The sequence below is a fragment of the Sturnira hondurensis genome, unplaced genomic scaffold, assembly GCF_014824575.4.
Source record: "Sturnira hondurensis isolate 20B ecotype Veracruz unplaced genomic scaffold, ASM1482457v3 Scaffold0021143, whole genome shotgun sequence".
NCBI classification, from domain to species: domain Eukaryota; kingdom Metazoa; phylum Chordata; class Mammalia; order Chiroptera; family Phyllostomidae; genus Sturnira; species Sturnira hondurensis.
Genome location: NW_028093774.1, coordinates 172,212 through 195,404, shown reverse-complemented (window position 1 = coordinate 195,404; position 23,193 = coordinate 172,212). Strand labels below are relative to the sequence as shown.

The window sequence follows — 23,193 nt, the reverse complement described above, 5'->3', positions numbered from 1 at the left end:
CCTATCTATTTTCTGCCTACCATCTATGCTATTTTCTGTGCCTTTTCCCCTCTTCTTCCCCTCCCACCCCCCTGTTTCTAACCCTCCATGTGATCTTCATTTCTATGGTTCCACTCCTGATCTAGCTGTCCTCTTGGTTTGCTTTTGTTTTAGGTGTGGTTGTTAATAACTGTGTGTTTGCTGTCCTTTCACTGTTCATATTTTTCATCTTCTTTTTCTTATATAAGTCCCTTTAGCATTTCATATAATAAGGGCTTGGTGATGATGAACTCCTTGAACTTGACCTTATCTGAGAAGCACTTTATCTGTCCTTCCATTCTAAATGAAAGTTTTGCTGGATAAAGCAATCTTGGCTGTAGGTCTTTGGATTTCATGACTTGGAATACTTCTTTCCAGCCCCTTCTTGCCTGTAAGGTCTCTTTTGAGAAATCCGCTGACAGTCTGATGGGTACTCCTTTGTAGGTGACTGTCCCCTTATCCCTTGCTGCTTCTAGGATTCTCTCCTTCATTTTGGTCTTGGCTAATGTAATTATGATGTGCCTTGGTGTGTTCCTTCTTGGGTCCAACTTCTTTGGCACTCTCTGAGCTTCCTGGATTTCCTGGAAGTCTATTTCCTTTGCCAGACTGGGGAAGTTCTCCTTTATTATTTGTTCAAATACGTTTTCCACTCGTGGCTGTTTCTTTCCCCCTTCTGGTACCCCTATAATTCGGATGTTGGAACGTTTAAAGATGTCCTGGAGGTTCCTAAGCCTCTCCTCATTTTTTTGAATTCTCATTTCTTCATTCCTTTCTGGTGGGATGTTTTGTTCTTCCTTCTGGTCCATTCCATTGATTTGAGTCCCAGTTTCCTTTCCATCACTATTGGTTTCCTGTGCATCTCCCTTCATTTCAATTAGTTTAGCCTTCATATGTTCCTCTAATTTGTGACTATGTTCCTCTAATTTGTGACTATAATCTACCAGTTCTGTGAGCATCCTGATAAATAGTGTCTTGAATTGTGCTTCTGAGAGGCTGGCAATTTCTTGGTCGCTTAGAGTTATTGGCTCTGGGACTTTGAGTTCTTCTTGCGCCATCTTTTGGGCTGTTCGTGCCTGTTCCATAGCAGGATCGGAGCCCTAAAGTGTTCACTAGAACAGGGCAACTAAGTCGCTGGGTTGTGACGTTGTATGTGGGGGCGGGGTCAAAGAGGGACTATGGCGTCCTGTCCGCCGCCTGCTGCCACGGCCCTCACCGGTGCCGCAGTTGCTGCCGTCACCTGGCCCACGCGTTTCGTCCCACTGCTCGCGAGTGCGCCACCGCCGTCAGCCCTCGCCCCCTGGGGCCTGCGTGGTCTGTCTCACTGTGCGCGAATATGCGCCCGCGGTCTGCCCCGCACCCCAACTGGTTCCGGGCTGCCTGCGCGCCTGGGTCGGGGCCGGTCCTGCCCGACCCTGCTCGATGCTGGCTCTGCTCCTCTTACCGTCCCCGTTGAACAGTTAGATGTAGTTGTACTTCCGTATAATTCAATTTTCTGTTCTTTGGCTGTGTCTTTGTTTCTCCAAACCTTTGTTGTACTCAAACTTGGTTGTGGGAGAAGGCACAGTGTTTCCACCTATGCCTCCATCTTGGCGGAAGTCCGGGATTGTTAATCTTGTCCAGGAACACCCTCACAGGAACACAGAGGATGATTGTCGCAAATCTCTCGGCACCTGTGTCCCGTGTGGGGTGACAGAATTCACCACCACAAGCAGCATTCACCTTTGTCGTGACGTGAAGTCTTCCGTCCGTCTGCATAGATTGGTTTTGGAACAAACAATGTCCTGCTCTTTGATTGCGTCTCTTTTTTAACTTTTAGCGGTTGTTTTGTAGTCTTCAGTGAACAGACCCTCCCCTGTGCTAGTGAAGTTTGTTCCTGGGTATTTCTTTCTTTTAGGTGCTTTTGTACATGGAATGTCCTATTTGGGTTGTTTATTGTTGATGATAGAAACACAAGTGAAGTTTCTGCGCTGCTCCTGTTTCCTGCAACTTTAATGAATTCGATTGTTAGCTCTAGTTGTTTCCTCGTGAGTTCTTTGGGATTTTCTACATACAGGATCATGGCATTTGTGAGTAGAGATACTTTTACTTCTTCCCTTCTAATTTGGGTCCCTTTGATTCCATTTTCTTGCCGAATTGCTCTGGCTGGAACCCCCAGTACGATGTCCAATGGCAGTGGCGGAAGCGGGCCCTTCTTCCTGACCTGGAGGGGGGCCGCAGTCTTCCACCGGGTGGGGGCCATTGGTGGCTGTGCTTTATGGTGTCGAGACGCTCTCTTTATTCCCTGTTTTCTGAAGGGTTTTTTATTCGTGAAAGAGTGTTGGATTTTGTCAGATGCTTCTCCAGCGTGAATCGAGATGGTCAGGTGGTGTCTTCCCCCTCGTTGTACTAAAGCAGGTGCATTACGTTGATCGGTGTTCTCGTGTTGAACCTCCCTCGCCGTTCTGGGGTAAATCCCCCGTTGTCATGCCAGGTAGCACCTTCTCTAGGCTGTTGGATTCGGTTTCTAGGATTTTGTTGGTCATCTCCTTCATTTCTGAAGGATAGTTTTGCTTGATACAGGATTTTTTTTCAATGTCATCTGAATGTCATCCCATTGTTCTGTGTCCTCCACAGTTTCTGATGAGATAGAAACTGTTCATTTTTTTGAGGAAATTTTTGTGTGTGAGGAGTTGCTTCTCTTTTGCTGCTTTCAGAATTCTCTTTTATCAGTTTGATTCGAGTGTGAGTCTCTTGGAGTTTGTCCTGGATGGAGTTTGTTGAGCTTCCTGGATGTACAGGGTAATATTTTAAACCAAATATGGGAGGTTTTGTGCATTATTTTTTCAAATGTTCTCTTCACCCCTTTCTCTCCCTCATCTCCCTTCTGGGACTTTTACAATATACAGGGTCTGTGCGGGAAAAATGGGAATGCTGTGTGTGACATCACTGTGACCTGGCAGCCAAGGAGAGTGGCCTGGAATGCACATGCGTGAACAGTGACGACTGCACTCGTCAGTGGGGGTGGTAGATGGCACTGAGTGAGCTCGTGCACTGTGTGGCTGTCACATTCAATGACTGAGTTAGTAGAGCAACGGATCCACATCAAATTTTGCTTTAAGCTTGAACATTCCTCTATGGAAACTATTGGATGACTCAGAAAGCCACAACTGTGGACACGTGGTGACTGGCAGCTTCATCACAATGACACGCCCATTCATGCATCACGTCTCGAGCAGGGTTTTTTGTCAAGACGTCTAAGCACCCAGGTGACTCAGTCCCCCTGCAGCCCAGATGTGGTGCCCTGTGACTTCTGGCTTTTCCCAAAACTAAAATCACCTTTGAAAGGGAAGAGACTTCAGACCATCAATGACATTCAGGAAAATACAATCAGGCAGCTGATGGTGATTGGAAGAACTGTGTGAGGTCCCAAGGTGCCTCCTTTGGAGGGGACTGAGGCGTCCTTGTCCTGTGTACAATGTTTCTTGTATCTTCCTCAGTAAATGCCTCTGTTTTTCACAGTATGGGGCCGGATACTTTCTGGACAGACCTCATATGTGCTGGTGGGATTGGTGGCGCCCCACAGGTTTTTGAGACTCTGTTCACTGTTTTCATTATTTTTTTCCTTCATTACTTAGACTGGAATAAACTCAGTTATTTTATCTTGAAATCTCAGTTGAACTATCTTCAAGTTCTCTGTTTCTTCCTTCTGCTTAGTTCTGCTGCTGAGTCCCCATGGCGAGTTTTTCGTCTTAGTTATTGTGCTTTTTTAACTTCAGAATTTGTATTTGATTTCTTTTAAAAATCTCTTTATTGATTATCTCTGTTTCGTGGGACACGGCTCTGGTGGCCTCCTCCGGTTCTCTGGACGTGGTTGTTGTTACCACGGGGGACCTGTGCAGAAAGCCTACTCGCAGCCTCTACATCAGACGTCTGGGCTTCCCTCCGGGAGCTCCGTCACTTACACTGCTTTTCATGTGTTTGTTCTCGTGCCTCCTAATTCTGTGTTGAAAATCGGACGTTTTGATTGTGAGGATGTGGCTGATCTGGAGACAGAGTTCAGCTGCTGTCTGTGTGACGACTTCCGTGAGGTGGTTTGGTAAAGTTCTTGTTGCTTGTGCATGTGCTCACTGGAGCCTCTGTTCCGTGAGTGCCGTGGTCAGCTGGTGACCGGACGGAGGTTTCCGTAAGTGCCTGGAACCAGAATCAGCTTCCACTCCCTCCCTTGACAGCTCTGCCTTCGTGTTCCCTTCCCGAGGTGCCAAGCCAGAGGCCCAAGCCCACCGGGGTCTCTCCTGGGCACGCACATGGCCCTGTGCCTGTGAGGCCCTAGATTCCCACCGTTGGACTTTTTCAGAGCCTTACTTCCCAGCATTTCCTCCCAGTCTTTTTGTTAGTCCGCTGTTGGCCTCAGCTCCGATCCATCGCCCCGGGCGTCGGCGAATGATACTGTGGCCTGTAAATGGTTTTGGTGACCCCCACCTGCCTCGGGCCCCAGCAGCCACCTCAGCGCTGAGAGGGCGCTGCATGGGCGTGGCGAAGCCTGGCCCTTGGAGCTGGTCTTCTGTGGGGCCACCCAACCGGCCAGAGCAGCCAGCGGCAGAGGTCTCTGCACCGAAATCCGTTCAGCTCCCTGCACGCCCTCCACCCGGCCCCTGCGCGGGTCACAGGCGCGCTCCTCCAGGCCGTGGCCTTCGGGGAGACGGGCCAGGGTGAGGCCAGGTGCCGGTGAGTTCCCCGTCCTTAGCAAAACTAGGTCGTTTCTCTGGGTGAAGTGTCCTCTGATTCCTCTGATTCCTTGCTTTCGCTTAGTTTCCCAGGTTCCAAAAAAGTTGTCACTGACAGGTGTGCCAGTTTTCTCTTGCTTTTGTGGAAGGGTGGACTTTCGGGGTTCTTCACGCAGGTGTTCCTGCTGACATTACTCACTGTGACATCCGGTGCCTGCGCTGTGGCCGGTTCAGAGTTTGCCTTGTTTACGGACTCCCGCCCGATCTCCGAGAAGAGAACTCCGGAGGGCGCGTGCAGCGCGGTGGTGTCCGTGTCCATGTGCACCCGCTGACTGGAGGACGCGCTAGTGGGGCCGTGCGCTCCCTGGGGGCGTGCGCGGTCCTCCCCAGAGCACTGCTGTCTCCTTCCGGGACCTGGAGGCTTTACCCCCCTGTGCTACATAGGGGCGGGGACCCCACGCAGGGTCACCCCGGGTTTCTCCTTCTCATGACTCCCTGCGGCCTCAATTCCATGCTAGTGCCCCACTCTGGGAGTGCTCGCTACTGCCTGCGTCGGAGCTGAGTGCAGTGGACCTGCCTCCGGGGCAGGTCTTCCCAAACCCAGAGCTCCCTTTTCCTGGGGACACGACAGGTGGGCATTTGTCTCACCTGAAGACCTAAAGACTCTGTTCCCGCTGTCGTGAATGTTTGCGGGGGTGAGGAGGCGCTGCTTACGCTTCACCAGGAACTGACTCCTGGTGGTGACCCTTGTGGCTGGTGGAGGCCCGGTCGTCGGGACACGGAGAGCACTGTGCACTCACCGGTGCTGGCACCGCCCCGGCCTCTTGCTCCTGCCATCCTGGGGCCACCTGAGGTCCCCCTCGTGGGCTGTCCCGCCGACACAGGGGCCAGCTCAGGGCTTGTGCGCATCTGTCCCGAGTGAGCTCCTGTCCCAGAGGGGTGTCTCCGGGGGCAGCCCCAGTCCATCTCACACGGCGGCTCGTCTGCTGGCTTTATCAGAGCAGCGTGTCCTGTTGAAAATGATTCTGTGATACAATTAGAACTGCTTCCTTTTTTTAAAGCTGCATAAATTTATTAGAACTTTGAAGACATTTAACAATTACCTTGTTTTGCTGTGAGCAATGCACCCCTGTGCATACCACGCCCCCGCGATTTTGGGCACATTATACATGGTGTTGTTATGCCCGTGGGGTGCGATCATTATACTCGTGTATGATGTGCACCCTTATTTTTCCCCAAAAATTTTGAGCCAAAAAGTACACACTATACACAGGAAAATATGGTCCTGATGTCAGAAACATAGATTCTTCCTATGAACTCCAGAAATGCAAGCAGTCCCTGGAATTCTGCTCAAGGCCTTTAAAAGGGCTCCTGGAGCAAGGTCTCTGTCACCTTCTTTGTCACACTAGTGCTTGGAGCACCGTCCCCACTTCCCCTTGACCCCCTGCCCTGACAGGTCAGCCAGCAGGAGCTCGGGGGACCAGGCAGGTGGGAGTCTCGAATCCCTGTTTATCCGAAGGCAGCCATCAGTGCGCAGTTTCCCGTGTGGCGGGGCGTCGCATCTCTCTACACCCTCTGAGTGGGACCCCTTCGGACCCCCTCCTTCCCACTGCAGGCCCTCGGTCCTTGCCCGCGGCATCTGTGTCCGGACTGACACCTGGCGGCATTGCCATGACTGCTGTCTGTCTTGCTTCCATGTGTGCTCGGCTGCCCCCTTTTCCACCGGTGTCTCCATGGGCTCCTCTGAGTGTTTTAAAAAGGCCAAGGCACAGACTTCCGCCAAGATGGAGGCGTAGGTGGAAACACCATGCCTTCTCCCACAACCAAGTTTGAATACAACAAAGGTTTGGAAAACAAAGACGCAGCCAAAGAACAGAAAATTGAACTATACGGAAGTCCGACAACAACAACAACAACAACGAACCGTTCAACCTGGAGGGTAAGAGGGGCGGAGCCAGCAGTGGAGCAGGGTCCGGCAGGAAAGATCCTCCGACCCAGGCGCCTAGGCAGCCAGAGTAGCAGCGGGTGGCAGCGCGGACCCAGTGAGGGTGCAGGGCAGGCTGGCCTCGGTCACACATTCGTGTGCAGATAGGCCAGCAGAGGAGTGGGCAGTGAGGCGGACCGCGCAGGCCCCAGCGGGTGAACCCAGGGAGTGCGCAAAGCGACGGGCTGACCGTGGTCGCACATTCCCAGCGGTGGGAGATGGCAGACCAGATGGACCGCCATTGCTTTCCTTTGGCCCCGCCCCCACATACAACATCACAATTCAGCGACTGAGTTGCCCCGCCCTGGTGAACACCTAGGGCTCCGCTCCTCATACCTAACAGGCATGAACAGTCCAAAACATGGCTCAAGAAGAACTCAAAGCCCCAGAGCCGATAACTCTAAGCGACTAAGAAACAGCCAACCTATCAGATGCACAGTTCAAAACACTGGTGATCAGGATACTCACAGAACTGGTTGATTATAGTCACAAGTTAGAGGAACATATGAAGGCTAAACTAATTGAAATGATGGGAAATGCACAGGAAACCAATAGTGATGGAAAGGAAACTGGGACTCAGATCAATGGAGTGGACCAGAAGGAAGAAAGAAACATCCAACCAGAAAAGAAGGAAGAAACAAGAATTCAACAAAATGAGGAGAAGCTTAGGAACCTCCAGGACATTTTTAAACGTTCCAACATCTGAATTATAGGGGTACCAGAAGGGGAAAAGAAACAGCCACGAGTGGAACACTTATTTGAACAAATAATAAAGGAGAACTTCTCCAGTCTGGCAAAGGAAATAGACTTCCAGGAAATCCAGGAAGCTCAGAGAGTCCCAAAGAAGTTGGATCCAAGAAGGAACACACCAAGGCACATCATCATTACATTAGCCAAGATTAAAATGAAGGAGAGAATCCTAGAAGCAGCAAGAGATAAGGGGACAGTCACCTACAAAGGAATACCCATCAGACTGTCAGCGGATTTCTCAAAAGAGACCTTACAGGCAAGAAGGGGCTGGAAAGAAGTATACCAAGTCATGAAATCCAAAGACCTACAGCCAAGATTGCTTTATCCAGCACAACTTTCATTTAGAATGGAAGGACAGATAAAGTGCTTCTCAGATAAGGTCAAGTTCAAGGAGTTCATCATCACCAAGCCCTTATTATATGAACTGTTAAAGGGACTTATCTAAGAAAAAGAAGATAAAAAATATGAACGGTGAAAGGACAGCAAACTCACAGTTATTAACAACCACACCTAAAACAAAAGCAAACCAAGAAGACAGCTAGATCAGGAGCAGAATCATAGAAATGAAGATCACATGGAGGGTTAGCAACAGGGGGGTGGGAGGAGGAGAAGGTACAGAAAATAGCATAGACAGTAGATAGAAAACGGGGAGGGCAAGAATAGCAGGGGACATACAGAATCTAAACTTGAGACACGTGGTCATAAACTAAAGGGGGGGATGGTGGGGGGTGTGCAGGGTGGAAGGGAATGAAGGGGGGAATAGAATAACTGTAATGGTATAATCAATAAAATATATTAAAAAATTAAACACACACACACACACAAACTCCCTTTATAGGGTAAAAAAAAAGGCCAAAGCACAGATCAGTCTGACCACATTAAAATTAGGAGCTCCTTCCTAAAGGCATAGACGAAGTGAGGGCCGAGCCGTGGGCTGTGGGAAGAGCTCGCACCCGACAAGGCGTCAGCGGTCAGAGCAGGCGCCCGAGCTGCACACATCAGCCTGGTAAGGGGCAATGAGTTGGTTGAAAAAGGCCAGAGGCAGAGTCAGCCATTTCTCAGATGGAATGTGGGTGCAGGTGGTCCACGACGTGTGGGGCCGGCAGCCCCACTTAGTTATCAGAGTGGGCAAGAGAGACACCACCCGTCGTGCCCTGTGGCTGCAGGAGTGAAGGTTTCTGGTGACGCCCAGCGTGGGTGCGGGCAGAACACAGCTTGCGGGGCACACTTCTCTGCACCCCGGCTGTCGGGGCTCCGGGGCAGGGGCAGGGTTGGCCATCTCTCTCCAGCGAGCGCAGGATGGGAACTCTTCTGGGCTCTGCAGATCACGCATGGTCTTGTCACACAGTTGTCCTTGTTCATTTGTCTGTCCAACCCTGTTGGACAGGAGCCTGACAGAAATAGGCTGCTGGCTGGGTCTGGCCGTGACTGTCTGCCACAGCCAGAGCCCTGAGCTGGAGTGTGTGTCCTGGGGACACCTGGGGACATCATGGGCTGCTGGACAGCAGTGAAAATGAGTGAGGCCCGCCTGCCGCACACCCGAAACCCAGGAGAATGTCTGTAATACACGTGGCCGAGGACGCAGATGTCATGGCATCATTTTTATGAAGTTACAAACAAGCAAAAGTATACTGTATAGGAAGAAACATGTATATCATAGCAGGAGGGTCATAAGTGCCGAGCTCAGACGGACAGGGGTTTCTGGAGGGGTGGGCAGTGGCCGAGGAAGGTGCGCACAGGGAGACAGCACATCGCGGGTCTGCTCTGACCTGACACACACATTCCACATACTGTCACCTGTCAGCTGATACACTTATTAGATAATACACCGTCAGGGCAGGGCTTAGTGCTGACCCACCCGAGCTACTGGAAGCAGAACATTGGCCCTTGAGCTCTGCCCAGTGGAGCCCCGGGGAGGGGAGGGGGCAGGTGTCGGAGCCGCTGCTGCTGTGGGGTGACCGCCAGCCCGGCTTCGACAGAGGCCCGGAGGGGCTGTCTTCGTGCTCAGCCGCAGTGACGCCGCCAACTCTGAGTGCCGGGCACACGTCCCCTTCCCCTCGAGAGGTCTTGGCAGCCTTGTCCGAACCCCCGTGAGTGCACCTGCAGGGCTCATGCTTCGTTGTCTGTGTGTCTGTCCTCAGCCACTGCCTGATGTTTCGCAGTGAGCTTGGAGTCCGTAGATGCGGGTTCTTCAGGGTTGTCGTTTTGTCCATTCCGGTCCATTCTGCTCGAATTCCCAAACGACTTTCAGGTTCAGCAGGAAAGCTCAGATGTTTGCTTGGGCAGAGTCTGCAGCCGGGGGGGGGGGGGGGGGGCGCTGCCTCGGAGCAGTGCCACACGCCAACCTCTGGTTTCTGGGCCTGCATCGCAACTGCACGGTTCCTGGGTGTTTTGTTCTTTCTGATGTTATTGCTGTTGCTTTTTTAAAGATTTTATTTATTTATTTTTAGGGAGAGGGGAAGGAAGGGAGAGGGAGAGAAACATCGGTGTGTGAGAGAAACATCAGTCAGTTGCCTCTCACATGCCCCTAACCAGGGACCTAGCCTGCAACCCAAGCATGTGCCCTGACCTGGAATAGAACCGGCGACACCCGCAGCTCACAGGCAGCCTGGCACGCAATCCACTGAGCCACACCAGCCAGGGCTCTTTCTGATGTTACTTTAATGGATTGTTTTCTCTTTTTTGCCTTAACTATTTTTTATTGTACTTTCTTCTGTTACTATTTGGTCCACTTACACCCCCTCCCTCCCGTCAGTCACCACACTGTTGTCCACGTCCATGAGTGCCTTTTCCCTGATTTCCCCACACGCTCCCCTCCCCTCAGATGGACTGTTTTCTTCGTTTCATCTTTGGGTGGTTCATTGCTAGTGCATAGAAACACCGTTTTTTACACGTCGACCTTTACATACCGAGTTGCACCCTGCAGCTTTGCTGAACCCTTCCGTGTTAGTTCAGCCGGTTGGGTTATTCCTTACCATGTTCTGCATTATGTGCTCTGAAAACAGGCATAGTTGTACTTCTTCCTTTCCGTCTGGGTGACTTTCATTTCTCACTCTTGCCTCATTGCCAGGGAGGGGCATTTGAAGCCCGGTGCCAGGCCGTCTCGGATGAGGGGCAGTCGTGGGGCTCCTGCCCCGTTGGCCAGAAGGCCTTGCTCTGCGTGGCCTGTGCTGCAGGCCCAGTGGGGGGCGTTGTGACGAGGACCCGCCCCAGAGAGGGGCTCCCCTTGTCCCTGCTCCCCCTCCTGTCCTAGTTGCCAGTCACCTCCCCCAAGAGCGTGTGCAGGGACGATCTGCGGGAAAAGCCCACTCCCGTGTGTGCCAGGCCCGCCCGGTTTTCAAACACGAATGTCACAAGTAAACCGAACCCGGCAGAGTCGGTTGAGCAGCCTGAAGGCCCGTCCCTGTGGTGTGCAGTGGGTTCGCAGAGTTGTGCAGACCCCCCTCAGCGCAGGGACACTCCGCTCGCCCTGGCGAGGAGCCTCGTGCCCGCAGTAGCCCTCGCCGCCCCGGCCCTGCCCACCAGCGATCCGCACCCTGTCTCTGTGGCCGGGCCGACGTCTCCTGCCATGTAGTCGTATTTTCCTGCTGCTGCTTCCTCGCCAAGCTGCAGGTGGAGGGCACCCAGTGTTTTCTTGTTCCTGCTGCCCAAACCCTGTTGACCCCTTGCCCTCCTTCCCCAAAGGCGCAGCTCAGTAATAGGCCAGGCATGGAACAGGACACAGGACACGAAGGCCGGTCGTCGAGGTGCCTTGAGGTGCCCACGTTGCAGGCCAGTGCCGACCAGCCAGCCGAGCGCGGCCGCCCTCCGTCGTGAGACAGGGCTGCTACAGCACGGCTGTCCGCCTGCCAGGCACTTCCTGCGTGGCCGGCAGGCACAGAGGCTGAGAGCGGCACCTGCTTATTCCCACCGAGAGTGTCGCACGGTGGGGAATGGCGTTGATTGTTTATCGTCGGCTCAATAAGTCACTCCTCCCACCCTTGGTAAGAGTTCACCTCCGAAGAAGCCGGCGTGTCTCCTTAAAACTGTTCACTTGAACACACAACCTCCTAACCCCATGGGACAAAGCACCGACCCAAGTGCCCGGTATCTCCCGTCTGAGCGAGGGTTTTCCAGGCGTGAGGCTGCCCCATCGGGTCAGAAGGCCGAGGAGCGCTCTCTTCCGGAGCAGTCGGCCATCACAGAGGCGCAGTGCGGCCAAGCAGGTCAGGCCTCACCCTTCTCTGGCGGGAGGGCAGGACACCTTCCCTGTCAGGTGTCAGTCCGCCACCCAGATCACACCTGTGTCACCGGGGCTGTGTTTTACCCAAGGGAGGAGAGATGGTGGACACTGCCCATGCACGGCCCGGGGTGGTGGGAAGCGCCGCAGCAAGGCGCAGGCAGGGCGGCGGGGGGCCAGGCTCCTGGGGACACACCCGCAGCCTCTGTGAGCAGGCGCAGGTGCCTGGCATGGGAGGGAGCGGACGGCTCCTGGTCTGCCCTCCCCTCTGACAGGCCACTCAGGCACCATGTGCCTCCCCACTTGGCACCTGAGTGGACGGGTTCTGGTCAGCAGCTTTGTGAGCAAAGGCTTGCTAGCCTTTCAAAGTCATTTCGAAAACTTTTTTTTTTGGTTTCACGAACAGACTTAACAGGAGGCTCCACACTTTGCACGGTTGTGCTCTGTTTTACCAAAACTAACTCTGGTGTGGCTGCAGCGCCCGCTGGCTTACCTGTGCCATGTGGGGCAGTGGCCTGAGTCCCTGCACCTCCCAAGGAGGGAAGGGTTCATGCCGTCAGCCTCAGAAGGAGTCAGGGAGGCAGCGTGAGGAGCGCAAGAACAAGCTGTGCCCCGCCCTGCCCCACCCGAGCACCTGCCCTTGGCAGACCTCAGCTCCAGCAGAGTGCAGGGGCACGGCTGCACTCGGCCCAGGCTTCCAGCAAGGAGCGTGGGGATGGGGCAGACTGTGGGACCTTGTAAGCAGGAGGAATTCAGAAGGAGATGGACAGAGCGAGAACACTACACAGCGCGGTTGGCTGGGGCGTCTTTCTGTGAATCAAAGGGGCCACTGGTTGGATCCCCAGTCACGGCACCTGACTGGGTGCTGCCCCTACGGGGTGTGTGCGGAGGTGTGGTCAGTCCATGTTTCTCTCTCTCTCCCTTCCTGTCTCTCTAAAATAATAAATGAGAAAAAATTTTTAGAGCACAATGTAGTTTCAAGAGCTCGTCTGAGCTTAAAAGGAGCCGCCTCTGGGGGGTCCCCAGACACCCTCGTGCATCCCAGCGGGCAGGCTGTGCAGACTGGCACCTCTGTGGTTTGTGTCTGGGAGCTGCTTTCTGGGTCTGACGATGGTGACTTGCAGGTGGCAACCAGCCATCTGCACACTTGTCACCGTCTGCAGGAGGAGACCTGTCCAGTGCTGATGCCCCCCATCAGCTCTGACCCTGGCATGGAAGCACCGTCAGTCCACAATGGGGAGGCAGGCTGGCAGGAGGCAGGCCAGGCTTGTCACGCCTGGGCTGGGCACTGGGGGTGCACTCATGGGGCGGGGGCGCACCACAGACCCAGGAGGAGTGAGGAGTCTGTGGACGAGAGCAGATAGTAAGTGCAATGTCGGGATGACCGGCGCCCAGCCCACTCTGACCACGGCCTGGCTGTGGAGCCACACAGTGTGGCAGGCCACCTGCATCGTGGACCCTGGAAGCTGCCCCGCAGCGAGGTTGACGGGGAGGTAAGGCTGGCGGAGAGTGGCCGTTGCTCCCGCTGGAACATCAGGATGAGGCAGAGTCGTGGAGGCGCGGCCCAGCAACCGTGTCTGCATCGAAACTCTTTAAAAAGAGCCTTCGATGTGCCGTTCACGCTGTTGGCGTTCTGAGCGATGACAGGCGTGCAGTGACAGGCGCCTCGGGAGGGTGGGACGTTTCCGACCGTCTGGTTCCCACCGCGCACCGAAGTCCCACTGGCAGCTGGAAGGACGCGTGTCTCTCGGGCTGCGTCTGCAGAGCCGTGTGTGCGGTTCCTGGCGCGGCACAGCGGGGCAGCACTGGACTCATCCGTCACTCTCTTTTCCAGCAGAATTTCTCTTTCTGAAAATGGAGCCGAGCAAAAAGACGGACGCTTCGGGCCCGCTGCCGACCAACCCGCCGCTCCGGCTGCAGCCGGACCGCGGCGCGCCTGTGCTGGTGCCCGAGCAGGGCGGCTACAAGGAGCGCTTCGTGAAGCCCGTGGAGGACAAGTACAAGTGCGAGAAGTGCCGGCTGGTGCTGTGCAACCCGAAGCAGACCGAGTGTGGGCACCGCTTCTGCGACAGCTGCATGGCCGCCGTGCTGAGGTAGGCTGGCCCACGGGACCCCGCACTTCCCTGCGAAAGCAAGCTCTGCAGCTCTGTGGCGACCCAAACAGACACGTCAAGGGGGGGGGGGGAAGCCCAGTGGGGCACACGCCCGCGGTGGGGGTCTCTGTGTCTCGTGGCCTGGACCGCTCAGCCCCTCCTGCAGCCTTCCCTCTGTCCCTGGTGTCCCCAGCCACATTGCTGAATTTTGCTTGAGGAGCCCGGAGGTCCATGGCAGAGACAGACTGAGGGGTCCTACAGTGGCAGGGCTCAGTGTGCAGGGCTGCCGCAGACGGGGCCCGCAGGACGGGCTGGATGGACCAGCCTGACCAGAGCGGGGACCCAGTGTGTGTGTGCTGGCCCAGCAGGTGCCCTGTGGGCATCCTTAGGTGGCTGAGGGCTGACGCCACTGCAGAACCACAGTGAGGGGGTCAGGGGGGCCTTAGCAAAATGACACTGGCCACAGGTATTTCCTGGGCCTGGTGCTAGACCCTGGGGATACGGCAGGACCCACTTAACTCTGTCCCCATGGGGCACAGGTGCCAGGGAACACGTCCGCTCTTCATCCTGATACCTGCCGAGCGCATCCCCGGCCTCCCTGCCCCTCCCCGTCACCCTCCTCTGAGCACTGCCAGCTGTGGTTCTGTCCACTGTCCCAAACAGCGAACCTGCTGCCCTGCCTGTGGGCAGAGTAACTCGTGAGCAGACTCCAAGCACCTGATTTCAGAGGCTGAGGGCGGCTCTGGGCGCTGCCAAGGGCAGGAGGGAGGGCAGGAGGGAGGGTGGACAGGGCAGTTTCTCTTCTGGCCCCACCCCTTCTGCTCCTGCAGGCATCGGGGCCCCTCCCGAGGCAGCTCAGCCCCGGGTAGGAAGATTCCCCTGGCAGAAACAGTTCAACACAAGCTCCGCGTTAGTGGGTGTCGTCTGTACCAGTGAGCTTGTGCTTTTAAAGGCGTCCACTTCCTTCCACGGCCCCTGGCTCCCCCACCCGCATCCTGGTTTGCGGAGCCCGCCCCCTGTGCCACCTCCTCTCCCAGGCGGCTAGCACGGACCGGCTTTCCTTTTATTCTCCCAGGTGGTTTTCAGCGTTGGGTCAAGCACAGCGCGGCTCAGGCTCTGCGCCTGAGCTCAGGGGCGGGAGCGGTTCAGGAGATGGGTTGCTTTTAGCCCCTGCCCCTGCAGCCCCTGCAGGGCACCGCCTCACCTCACAGTGGGCCCAGCCCCCGTGCCCTGGGTGCCCACCCCAAAGAGCCCTTGTGGAGCTGGTTTTGGTTTCTGAAATAAAATTTCACTTTTAACTGCAGGGGGCTTTCCAGTGGGGCCTGACCCAGCTGTTCTGCTCAACTTCCTTATGGAAAGTTACCACTGAACACATTTTTCCCCTTTTCCTCCGGCTTCACCCATCAGCCCAGCCCGCCCTGGCACCCCAGAGCTCTGGCTGCGGCTGGGTGCCCTGTGGCCACTTAGCCATCAGGGAGGGACCGGCGCTGGGTGCAGAGCAGGACTTCTGTGCTAACGAGCCTGTGTGTTTCCCCTCAGCTCCTCGGGCCCAAAGTGCACTGCGTGTCAAGAGGGCATCGTTAAAGACAAGGTATTCTTGGGTTTTCAGTGAGTTGTTTTGTCGAGTGTTTGCTGCTGGGCAGTTTGCCCGCGGCACTCTGGCGCTCAGTGTCATCTCGGTGTGGCCACCGGTACAGCAGGGTCCCGTCAGTGCTGGTCATGCAGGCACTTGGACACATGGGGCGGGTCTGCTCTCTGCAAGGGCTTCACCCCCGAGCCTGCACTCACCTGCTGCAGGCATGGTGGCCTCCTGAGACCTGGGCAGTGGGCAGGCACCTGTGCTGTCGGCCCCCCTTGTGGCCTCTTGAAGTCATTGTAGATGGCAGACGTCAGCACCACCACCGCCCCCCAGCCCCGAGTGACTGTGCCAGGGAAAGCCCACAGGTGGCGCAGGGCCACCCTGCCAGGGCACAGGAGGCCACACAGGTGGTCCACTGTCTTCCCTCCGGTGGCCCGGGTCCCCTCTCGAGGCGTGTCTGTGGTCATGTGTGTGCTGCCCGGTGCACTGAGAGTTTGAAGGGACTTATCAATCGTACTGAAAATATCAGTAAAAATCTGTGGTTCCCATGTTTTGATTAATGAACCTGACAGTTTTTTTAAAATGCAAGTCATTAAATTGTACAGTAAAGTTCCCTCTCGGGGGCTTTCCTGTCTGAAGCGCGTGGCCGCCGGGTGCTGGCGGGGCAGCCACCACCGGGCCCTGGGCTGCGGGACAGGGCGTTGGGTGGGGCCCGCTCAGCACGGCAGAGACACGGAATTGGCCGAATGTCCATCCACCTTTTCTCTCCAAGCGTTTACCTGCCTCTAAAACCTTCGGTTGGTCACAGGGAAAGGGTTGTTTTTTAAGAAAAACAAGTCACTTGACTCTGCCCCTTCTCTTAACGAGGTCACTAACCTGTTACCTCGTTAAGGTGACTCTGGGCGCTGTGGTTGAGGGGCTGGAACTGCGGACTGAGGTGGCTGCTGCGCGCCTCCCACTCGCTCTGCAGTGTCACCCCGGTTTTCAGAGGCTTTGTCACGGAAAACTGCTCATGCCCCCAAAAGAGCCCCACTTGGGGGCCTATGCCGTGGGTCCTCAAGGGAATGCCGGGCCCCGGGAGACTGAGGCCGGGCCACTGACGGTGGGGCCCTGGGGGACCCTGGGGGCCCCGCCCTCCGTAGCCTGGGACAGCAGCGGCGAGCAAGCTGAGCCCTGTGAGCTCAGAAGTGCTGCGCTTCCATCGCTGCCGTGTCGTCGTCTAAAAGTCACACTCAGACGACTCAAAATTTTGACACAAAAGGGAAGCTCATTTCTTACCAGTTAAAAACACCTGTTTTGTTGGCTTAATGTATCTGAAATTATGACTTAAGAAAAAAGTCACGTGCCCTGGCTGGTGTAGCTCAGTGGATTGAGTGCAGGCCTGCGAACCAGACGATCGTGGTTCAATTCCCAGTCAGGGCACATGCCTGGGTTGCAGGCCAGTTCCCAGCAGGAGATGCATGAGAGGCAACCATACATTGATAGTTCTCTCCCTCTCTCCTTCCCTTCCCCTCTAAAGATAAATAAATGAAATCTTAAAACCACAAAAGTCACGTTTGTCCCGGTCGGTGTGGCTCAGTTAGTGGAACTCCGTCCCGAGCCCCAAAGGGATGTATGGGAGGCAGCCAGTCAGTGTTTCTCTACCCGACCCCCCTCTCCAATCAATAGACATTTTTTAAAGTTTTTTAAAAATATAAACAGTCATTTTTCAACCCAGTATTAGATTTATTTTTAACTCAGCAGCCACTGACCTTCTTTCTCTGCCTCTATAGTTGAGGAGGGCGCACGAGACCCCCTGGCTGGGCTCCCACAGAGTCGCTGTGGGCGTTTCTTAGAATTCAGTGCCTGCAGGCCAAGGCACAAGACTGTTTTCAGAAGGAGTGAGCTGCCTGTTTCCTCAAGGGGAAGTAAAATTAAAGAAAGAAGGTTTTCCTTTTGAAAAGGAAACATTTTTATTATTGGGTCAACCTCAGTCTGCAATGTGTATTTAAAAGGGTTTTTTAAAAAACTTTTTAGGAGATTCCAATTATTTATTTTTTGAGGGGAAGGGAGGGAGAAAGACAGGGAGAAAAACATCGACCGGCGCCTCTCACAGGCCCCCCGCCCAGGCACGTGCCCTGACCGGTAATCAAACAGGTGCCCCTCTGCTTCACGGGCCGACTCCCAACCCACTGAGCCACACTGGTCAGGGCTAAGAGAGGGGGGTTAGGGGTTTTTTTCCAGGGTATTTGGTGGAAAATGAGTTGTGAGTGACTTAATCAGGAGAAAGAACCAAAATAAGCGTTTCGCAAACCGACCTTGAGATGTCGTCTCTTACAGCCGCCACTCTCGCAGCAGTTTCCCTAGCAGGTCTCGCCCGGCGGCCCCTCCTGGTGCTGGCTGGCTCCCAGCAGTGTCCTGAGCGCAGAGGTGACCTCAAGGCGCCCCTGTGCCTGGCCTCGAGATTGTCACAGTGACTCCGAAGTGTGGGGTGCCCCGTCGTGGTCTCGGAGGGGGCCGTGTGACGACCACAGTTAGCTTGTGTGGCTCAGATCGTGTCTCCGAGTGGGACAGCTTCCCTGTCCTCACAGCGTTGGGAATTGAGATGGGGGCTTCGTGTGCTCCGAGGCCACTCAGAGAGGCTTGCAGGGCTCTTTCAGAGTGGCCCGCGCTGTCCAGAGCAGCAGCATGTGGAGGGTGAGAAGGCCAGCCCTCTGACCTCTGACCTCTGACACCTGTCTGCCCCTCCCCCTCCAGGTGTTCAAGGACAACTGCTGCAAGAGGGAGGTTCTGGCGCTTCAGATCCACTGCAGGAACGAGGGTCGCGGCTGCGCCGAGCGGCCCACACTGGGCCACCTGCTGGTCAGTTGGGGGGCGGCAGCCTCAAAACCTGCCCCAGCCGGGGGAGCAGACACGGGCACCTGGGTGTGGAGCGAGCTCCCCACAGCTCCGCGGCATTCGCACCTGGCTGTTGAACTCCCCTCGCCTGGCCAGGGCAGAAGGAAACCTGGGTGGAGTTCTAACTCGGAAGGCCCATTGAAAACCTCTCTTTTTTCTTTACCATCAACTTCCCCTTAACTTCCTGTGTGTTTTCGTTGGACGAGCATCATTTTGTCGTGGGAAGACACCGGGGCCAGAACGAGTCCTAGTCCTTAGCAGATAGCCATTTGTTTACCAGCAAGAGGAGTGGACTGCGGTGCTCAGAGCAGTGCAGTTGGGGTGGCCACCAGTGAGGGTGTGAGGTCCAGTATCTGGGAATGCACACGTCACTCACTCTGCGAAAAGCCGATCTGATGGCGGACAGATGCACTTCTGTGGGGTTTGATGGCGCAGAGGCTACACTCGGGCGTTTCCGATGGTGGTTTCGCCGATTCCGAATTTCAGGTTGTCTGCTTATAGGTGCACTTGAAGAACGACTGCCAGTTTGAAGAGCTGCCGTGCGTGCGCCCTGACTGCAAAGAACGGGTCCTGAGGAAAGACCTGCGCGACCACGTGGACAAGGCCTGTAAATACCGTGAGGCCACGTGCAGCCACTGCAAAAGCCAGGTCCCCATGATCACTCTGCAGGTGCGTCCCGCTGCCCCCCCGCCCGCCCCCAGGTCTGTCCGCAGCCTGGCTGGCTTCTAAATGACTAGCTTTGGCGAGAACAGAGAGCAAACACAGGAAGTAACAGCAGCGCTCACCTGAGTTGATTTCAGAGTGAAGCCTTATTTGGTTTTCCTGTTTTTGTTTATGTAATTAACGTTGGCATTGTCTTGGTGGACTGTCATTTGGGGCACCAACAAATGAAGACTAATTGTTCAGGAAAGGTGGCATTTTTCACTTGTCTCGGAGAACGGCCTCATTCCTGTCGAGTCACTCCCCACTCTTCCAGCTCAGTGGAAGCGGCCACCCCAGCAGGGCCGTGTATCCTGGACCGTGCAAGGGCGGCTGTCCGTCTGGCAGAGAGACCAAAACTCGACATTCTTTTCGCGCCCTGACTGTTTTGGCGTGGTTCAGTACCGTGCCCGTGATAGAATCAGACTCCTCGTCTGTAATTTACAGAGAAAGAGAGCCGTTAGGGGTGGGGATGAACTGTAGACACATCAGGGGTGTGGTAACTCTCAAAATGAGTCCCTTTGTTGCACAAATCCATGTGAAGTGCTGTTCTTGGGTCCGTGGGTTTCACAGTGAAGCTCACCATCTGGAGGGAAGAGGCCGTGAACAGGCAGATGTGCAGTGTGTGACAGTGATTGGCTCTTTGTGAACCAGTAAACTGCCTCGGCAGCAGGGTGGTCAGGGCTGGCCTGTGGCCAGGTGGCGACTGATTTGGGAAGCGCCCGGAGCAGAGGCAGCAGTGTGGGAGCCGGGCTCTGGGCTGGGACTGACCTGGTGGGTGGATTGTAACTGTGAGAGGCCAGCTCACGCCCAGTGCGGACCTAGTTGAAGTGCCCAGGGGAGGGGAGGCAGACTCGGGGCGGGGGGGGGGGCAGCCTTGAGCTGGGGTGACACTGTCCGAGCCCCATGCCTCCTGCACCTCTCCAGCAGGTGTGGCAGGTGGGTGGCAGCAGGAGCGGGAGGCACGGTGTCGACCTGGACGGGGAGAGAGGTTTTGGGGCCGTTTCCAGGGTAGAACCCGTGGCAGTGGCTGGTGGCTCAGGAATGCCTGGCGAATGTTCGAAGCACTTAGTGACCAGGATGTAGGAAAAGCTTTTTTTTTTTGCTATAATGGGCTCGAGCACCTCCTTGTTTACTTCTTTTATGTAACCTTTTTGGGCCTGTGGCTTTCTTCCATGGCAATGTGGTCCCCAGACATTTCCGGTTGTGAAGGACTTTTAGGAGCCATGCCCTCCTCTTTGGAGAAGAGCAACAGTATCTGTCATAGTGGAGTAACTCCTTCAGCAATTAGATCCAGGTGACTGAGACAAGTGTCTAGGCCTCGCACATGCCAGTGCACTGCTGTCCCAGGTGGGCTTTGCTTCTTGCAAGAGTCAGTCGCCTTCATTTGCAGAAGAGAACCCAGTACCATTTCCACTGGAGAGAGACTTGTTCGGCGTGTCCATCCGACGCCAGGCGAGGGCCTGACTCCAAGCTGCGGGCGAGGCCGGGAGGCAATTCACTCTCAAGGAGTGGGGCGCCTGGACTCAGGTGTCATCTGGGGGGCCTTGCTGAGCCTCAGAGCTGTGGCTGCTGGCGCGGGAAGCCCAGGTCAGGAACGGCGGTCTGTCCCTTTCAGAGGCACGACAGGCGCAGAGGCACAAAGTGATAATTACAAGTCTGGGTCCTGAGCTTGCAAATAATGATTTCCTACAAGCTTGCCACGGCCTCGGGAAGAAAACTGGTTTCACATGGTTTTACTGACGTTGGCGTGTGAGCGTGTGCTGACGTTCCTGTCTGTGGGGGCCTGCGGCCGTCCCAGGCACACCTTCTGAGGCCCCAGCTCGTGCACCAGGACCCTGACTCCAGCAGGGCAGTTGCACACTCACGCCCACGCACGTCATGGCCTCCTGCCCCACCATGGTGTGATTCGATGCCCAGGTCTTGTTTTTCCAACTCTGACACACAGGCCCAGCCTCCCAGCCTGCAGCTGACGAACAGACAGCAGCCGCTCAGCTCCGGCTGGCCAAAGCGCCCCCTCTCCCGGGCATCCCTGCGTTTCCCATGCTTCACGTTGCCTCTGGATGTCACGTGCTGACGGAGCGCAGACGGACGCAGTGCTGGCATGCGGGGCTGTGAGACCCCTTTTCTGAGTTTGTGTAAACTGTAGTGTTGATGATGTATCAGCAGATCAGTGGGTTGGCACAGTCTTACATTTAGTCTAGAAATCGTCCAATATTGGGCTTGTGCAGCTCTGTGCCTTTGGGAGAAGTCAGAATTCTAGAGATCGCATTTTACCGGCAAGTGGACGCGTGGTCATGGGGGCGCACGGAGGCACAGGCGGTTCGGGAACTCGCTGGCATGGTGTTCTTGCTCAGTCAGCGGCAGCCCCGCCCCTGCTGGGAAGGAGAGCAGCGCTGCTCCCACCAACCTTGGGGCCCCAGTGGACCACGTGACGTGGTGGGGACGCCCATGGAAGGCGAGGACGGGCATCAGTGCACAGTGCATGCATTAGCCTGAGAAATCCGACCCTGAGCCAGGTCACAAGTTAGGCTAGAATTCTATTTTGATAAAAATCGAAGGCAGTCAAAACAGAACAGGATTTTGTCAGGCACAAATACACGTGTAAAGAAGCTTTTTGTTCCAAAGCAAAGGTAGTGGAAGCACCGAGTTCAGGGTTGTGGTTAGTGGTCACTCTCGGGTGGGGGGAACACATGGAGCTGGGGGCTGTCACTCGGGTCTGGCCCTGCGGCCATCACCATGAAGCCCTGCTTATGGCTGACTTGTGTGTGACATTGCCCTGCGTGCCTGTCAGAGCTGCACTTAATTTTACAGACAGGCTAATCCCACGAACATGCGGAGTTTTCACAGACCAGCGGCTGAGCCGTTTCTCTAGGGGCTGTGTGCTTTTCCTGGGGCTGCTCTAAAGGTGCGGGGCCACAGATTCGGCGGCTTATGGCAGCCGCCAGCTGTTTATTCTCCAACAGTTCTGGAGGCCAGACCCCAAAAGCCAAGGTGCCATCCGGACCCACAGCCACGCTGAAGGGAGCGGAGCTAGGCACCTGGCTTGCTCCTTAGAGGAGAGGCGTGACCTTGGTCCCCACACCTGCTTGGTCAGAATGTGGCACCAAGGTGCTTGGCTGGGCCAGTCTTCCCCCAGGGTGCCTTGCTGTGCCTGCCGTTCCGCCTCCCCTTGTCCCCTGCCTGCTGGCGCCCTGGCCCTCGCCTCGCTCACGGAAGGTGTGCTGCTGCTCTTGTGGCACTGAGTGTAGCTGCACCCAAGTTGGCTAAAGCTGAACCCACCCTATTTTCCACGCATTGATGGTAATCTCAGTAAGATGTCAGAGCAGCGATGTAGATACCCAGGAAGCCTCACTGTTCCAGGGCTTGAGAGCATCGTTTCCAGACCCCAAACAGAGAGGCCCGCCGAAACCTGCCCACCCTGCCAGCAAAGGCTTCCGCAGGTCGGGCTGCCAGCAGGGTGCTGGTGCCATGGGCAGGCACCGCCCCTCGACAGACCTGAGTCGGGCTTCCGTGATGCCTCGTGGTTCACACTCAGACCTCCTCAGTGTGAGGGTGTGTGCGGGAGCCCTGGGATTGCCGGAGTTGGCACAGCAGCAGCCGGCAGGCTGCTTCCTTTGGGTCATGTGGGGACATTGGCAGGGCCCGTGTATCTCGGCGTAGACGGCACTTTCATTTTCTCCTCCAGAAACATGAAGACACTGACTGTCCCTGCGTGGTGGTGTCCTGCCCTCACAAGTGCAGAGTCCAGACCCTCCTGCGGAGTGAGGTAAGGGTGTGGCCGGGGCCTGGTCGGGGGCTGGCGGCGTCTGCGGGACTGGCGGGCCCCGTGGGGCCTTGACACAGCCAAGGCTGCGGGTTTCGCAGGTCATGGCAGTGACGCAGGTGCAGACACGAGGAGACCTCACACTGTTTGCGGGAGTCAGAGGGTGAAGGAGCAAGTAATTAAAAGCCACAAAGTGGGAAATCAGAACAGAATGTTGTTCAGAATCGAGAAAACGGGTTACAATGCAAGCAAAGATGACTTTTTAAAAAAAAAGCTATTTTTAAATCTATCAAATAGGATTATCTCAGGAGAATAATTTAGAGACCTGCAGAACCACTCTGCCTCACGTGCTGTGCGGTGCGGGTTGGTGCTGGGAATCGAGGGGTCACCGGGGTGGCTGCCGCATGTGGGGGGCCGGGACACTGCCCTCAGGTGGGCTGTGCGTGAACGTCACGTGATCGGGACATACCCAGGTGGAAAGAATCCAAGCATTCTCCGTGTTCTT

At 55.5% G+C, this 23,193-nt stretch overlaps 1 protein-coding gene across 3 annotated transcripts in view; it reads left to right on the top strand.

Moving 5' to 3' along the window:
- Window positions 1-23,193, top strand: part of TRAF3 (TNF receptor associated factor 3) — a 103,852-nt gene that overhangs the window by 64,936 nt on the left and 15,723 nt on the right. For 2 of the 3 annotated variants that reach the window (XM_037031141.1, XM_037031139.1), the window contains exons 2-6: window positions 13,509-13,767; window positions 15,307-15,358; window positions 18,083-18,187; window positions 18,725-18,892; window positions 22,611-22,691. In XM_037031141.1, the coding sequence (XP_036887036.1) occupies window positions 13,529-13,767; window positions 15,307-15,358; window positions 18,083-18,187; window positions 18,725-18,892; window positions 22,611-22,691 (645 nt within the window). In that variant the 5' untranslated portion in view covers window positions 13,509-13,528. The remainder of the gene's footprint in view (window positions 1-13,508; window positions 13,768-15,306; window positions 15,359-18,082; window positions 18,188-18,724; window positions 18,893-22,610; window positions 22,692-23,193) is intronic. The other variant, XM_037031140.1, reaches the window with a different exon arrangement.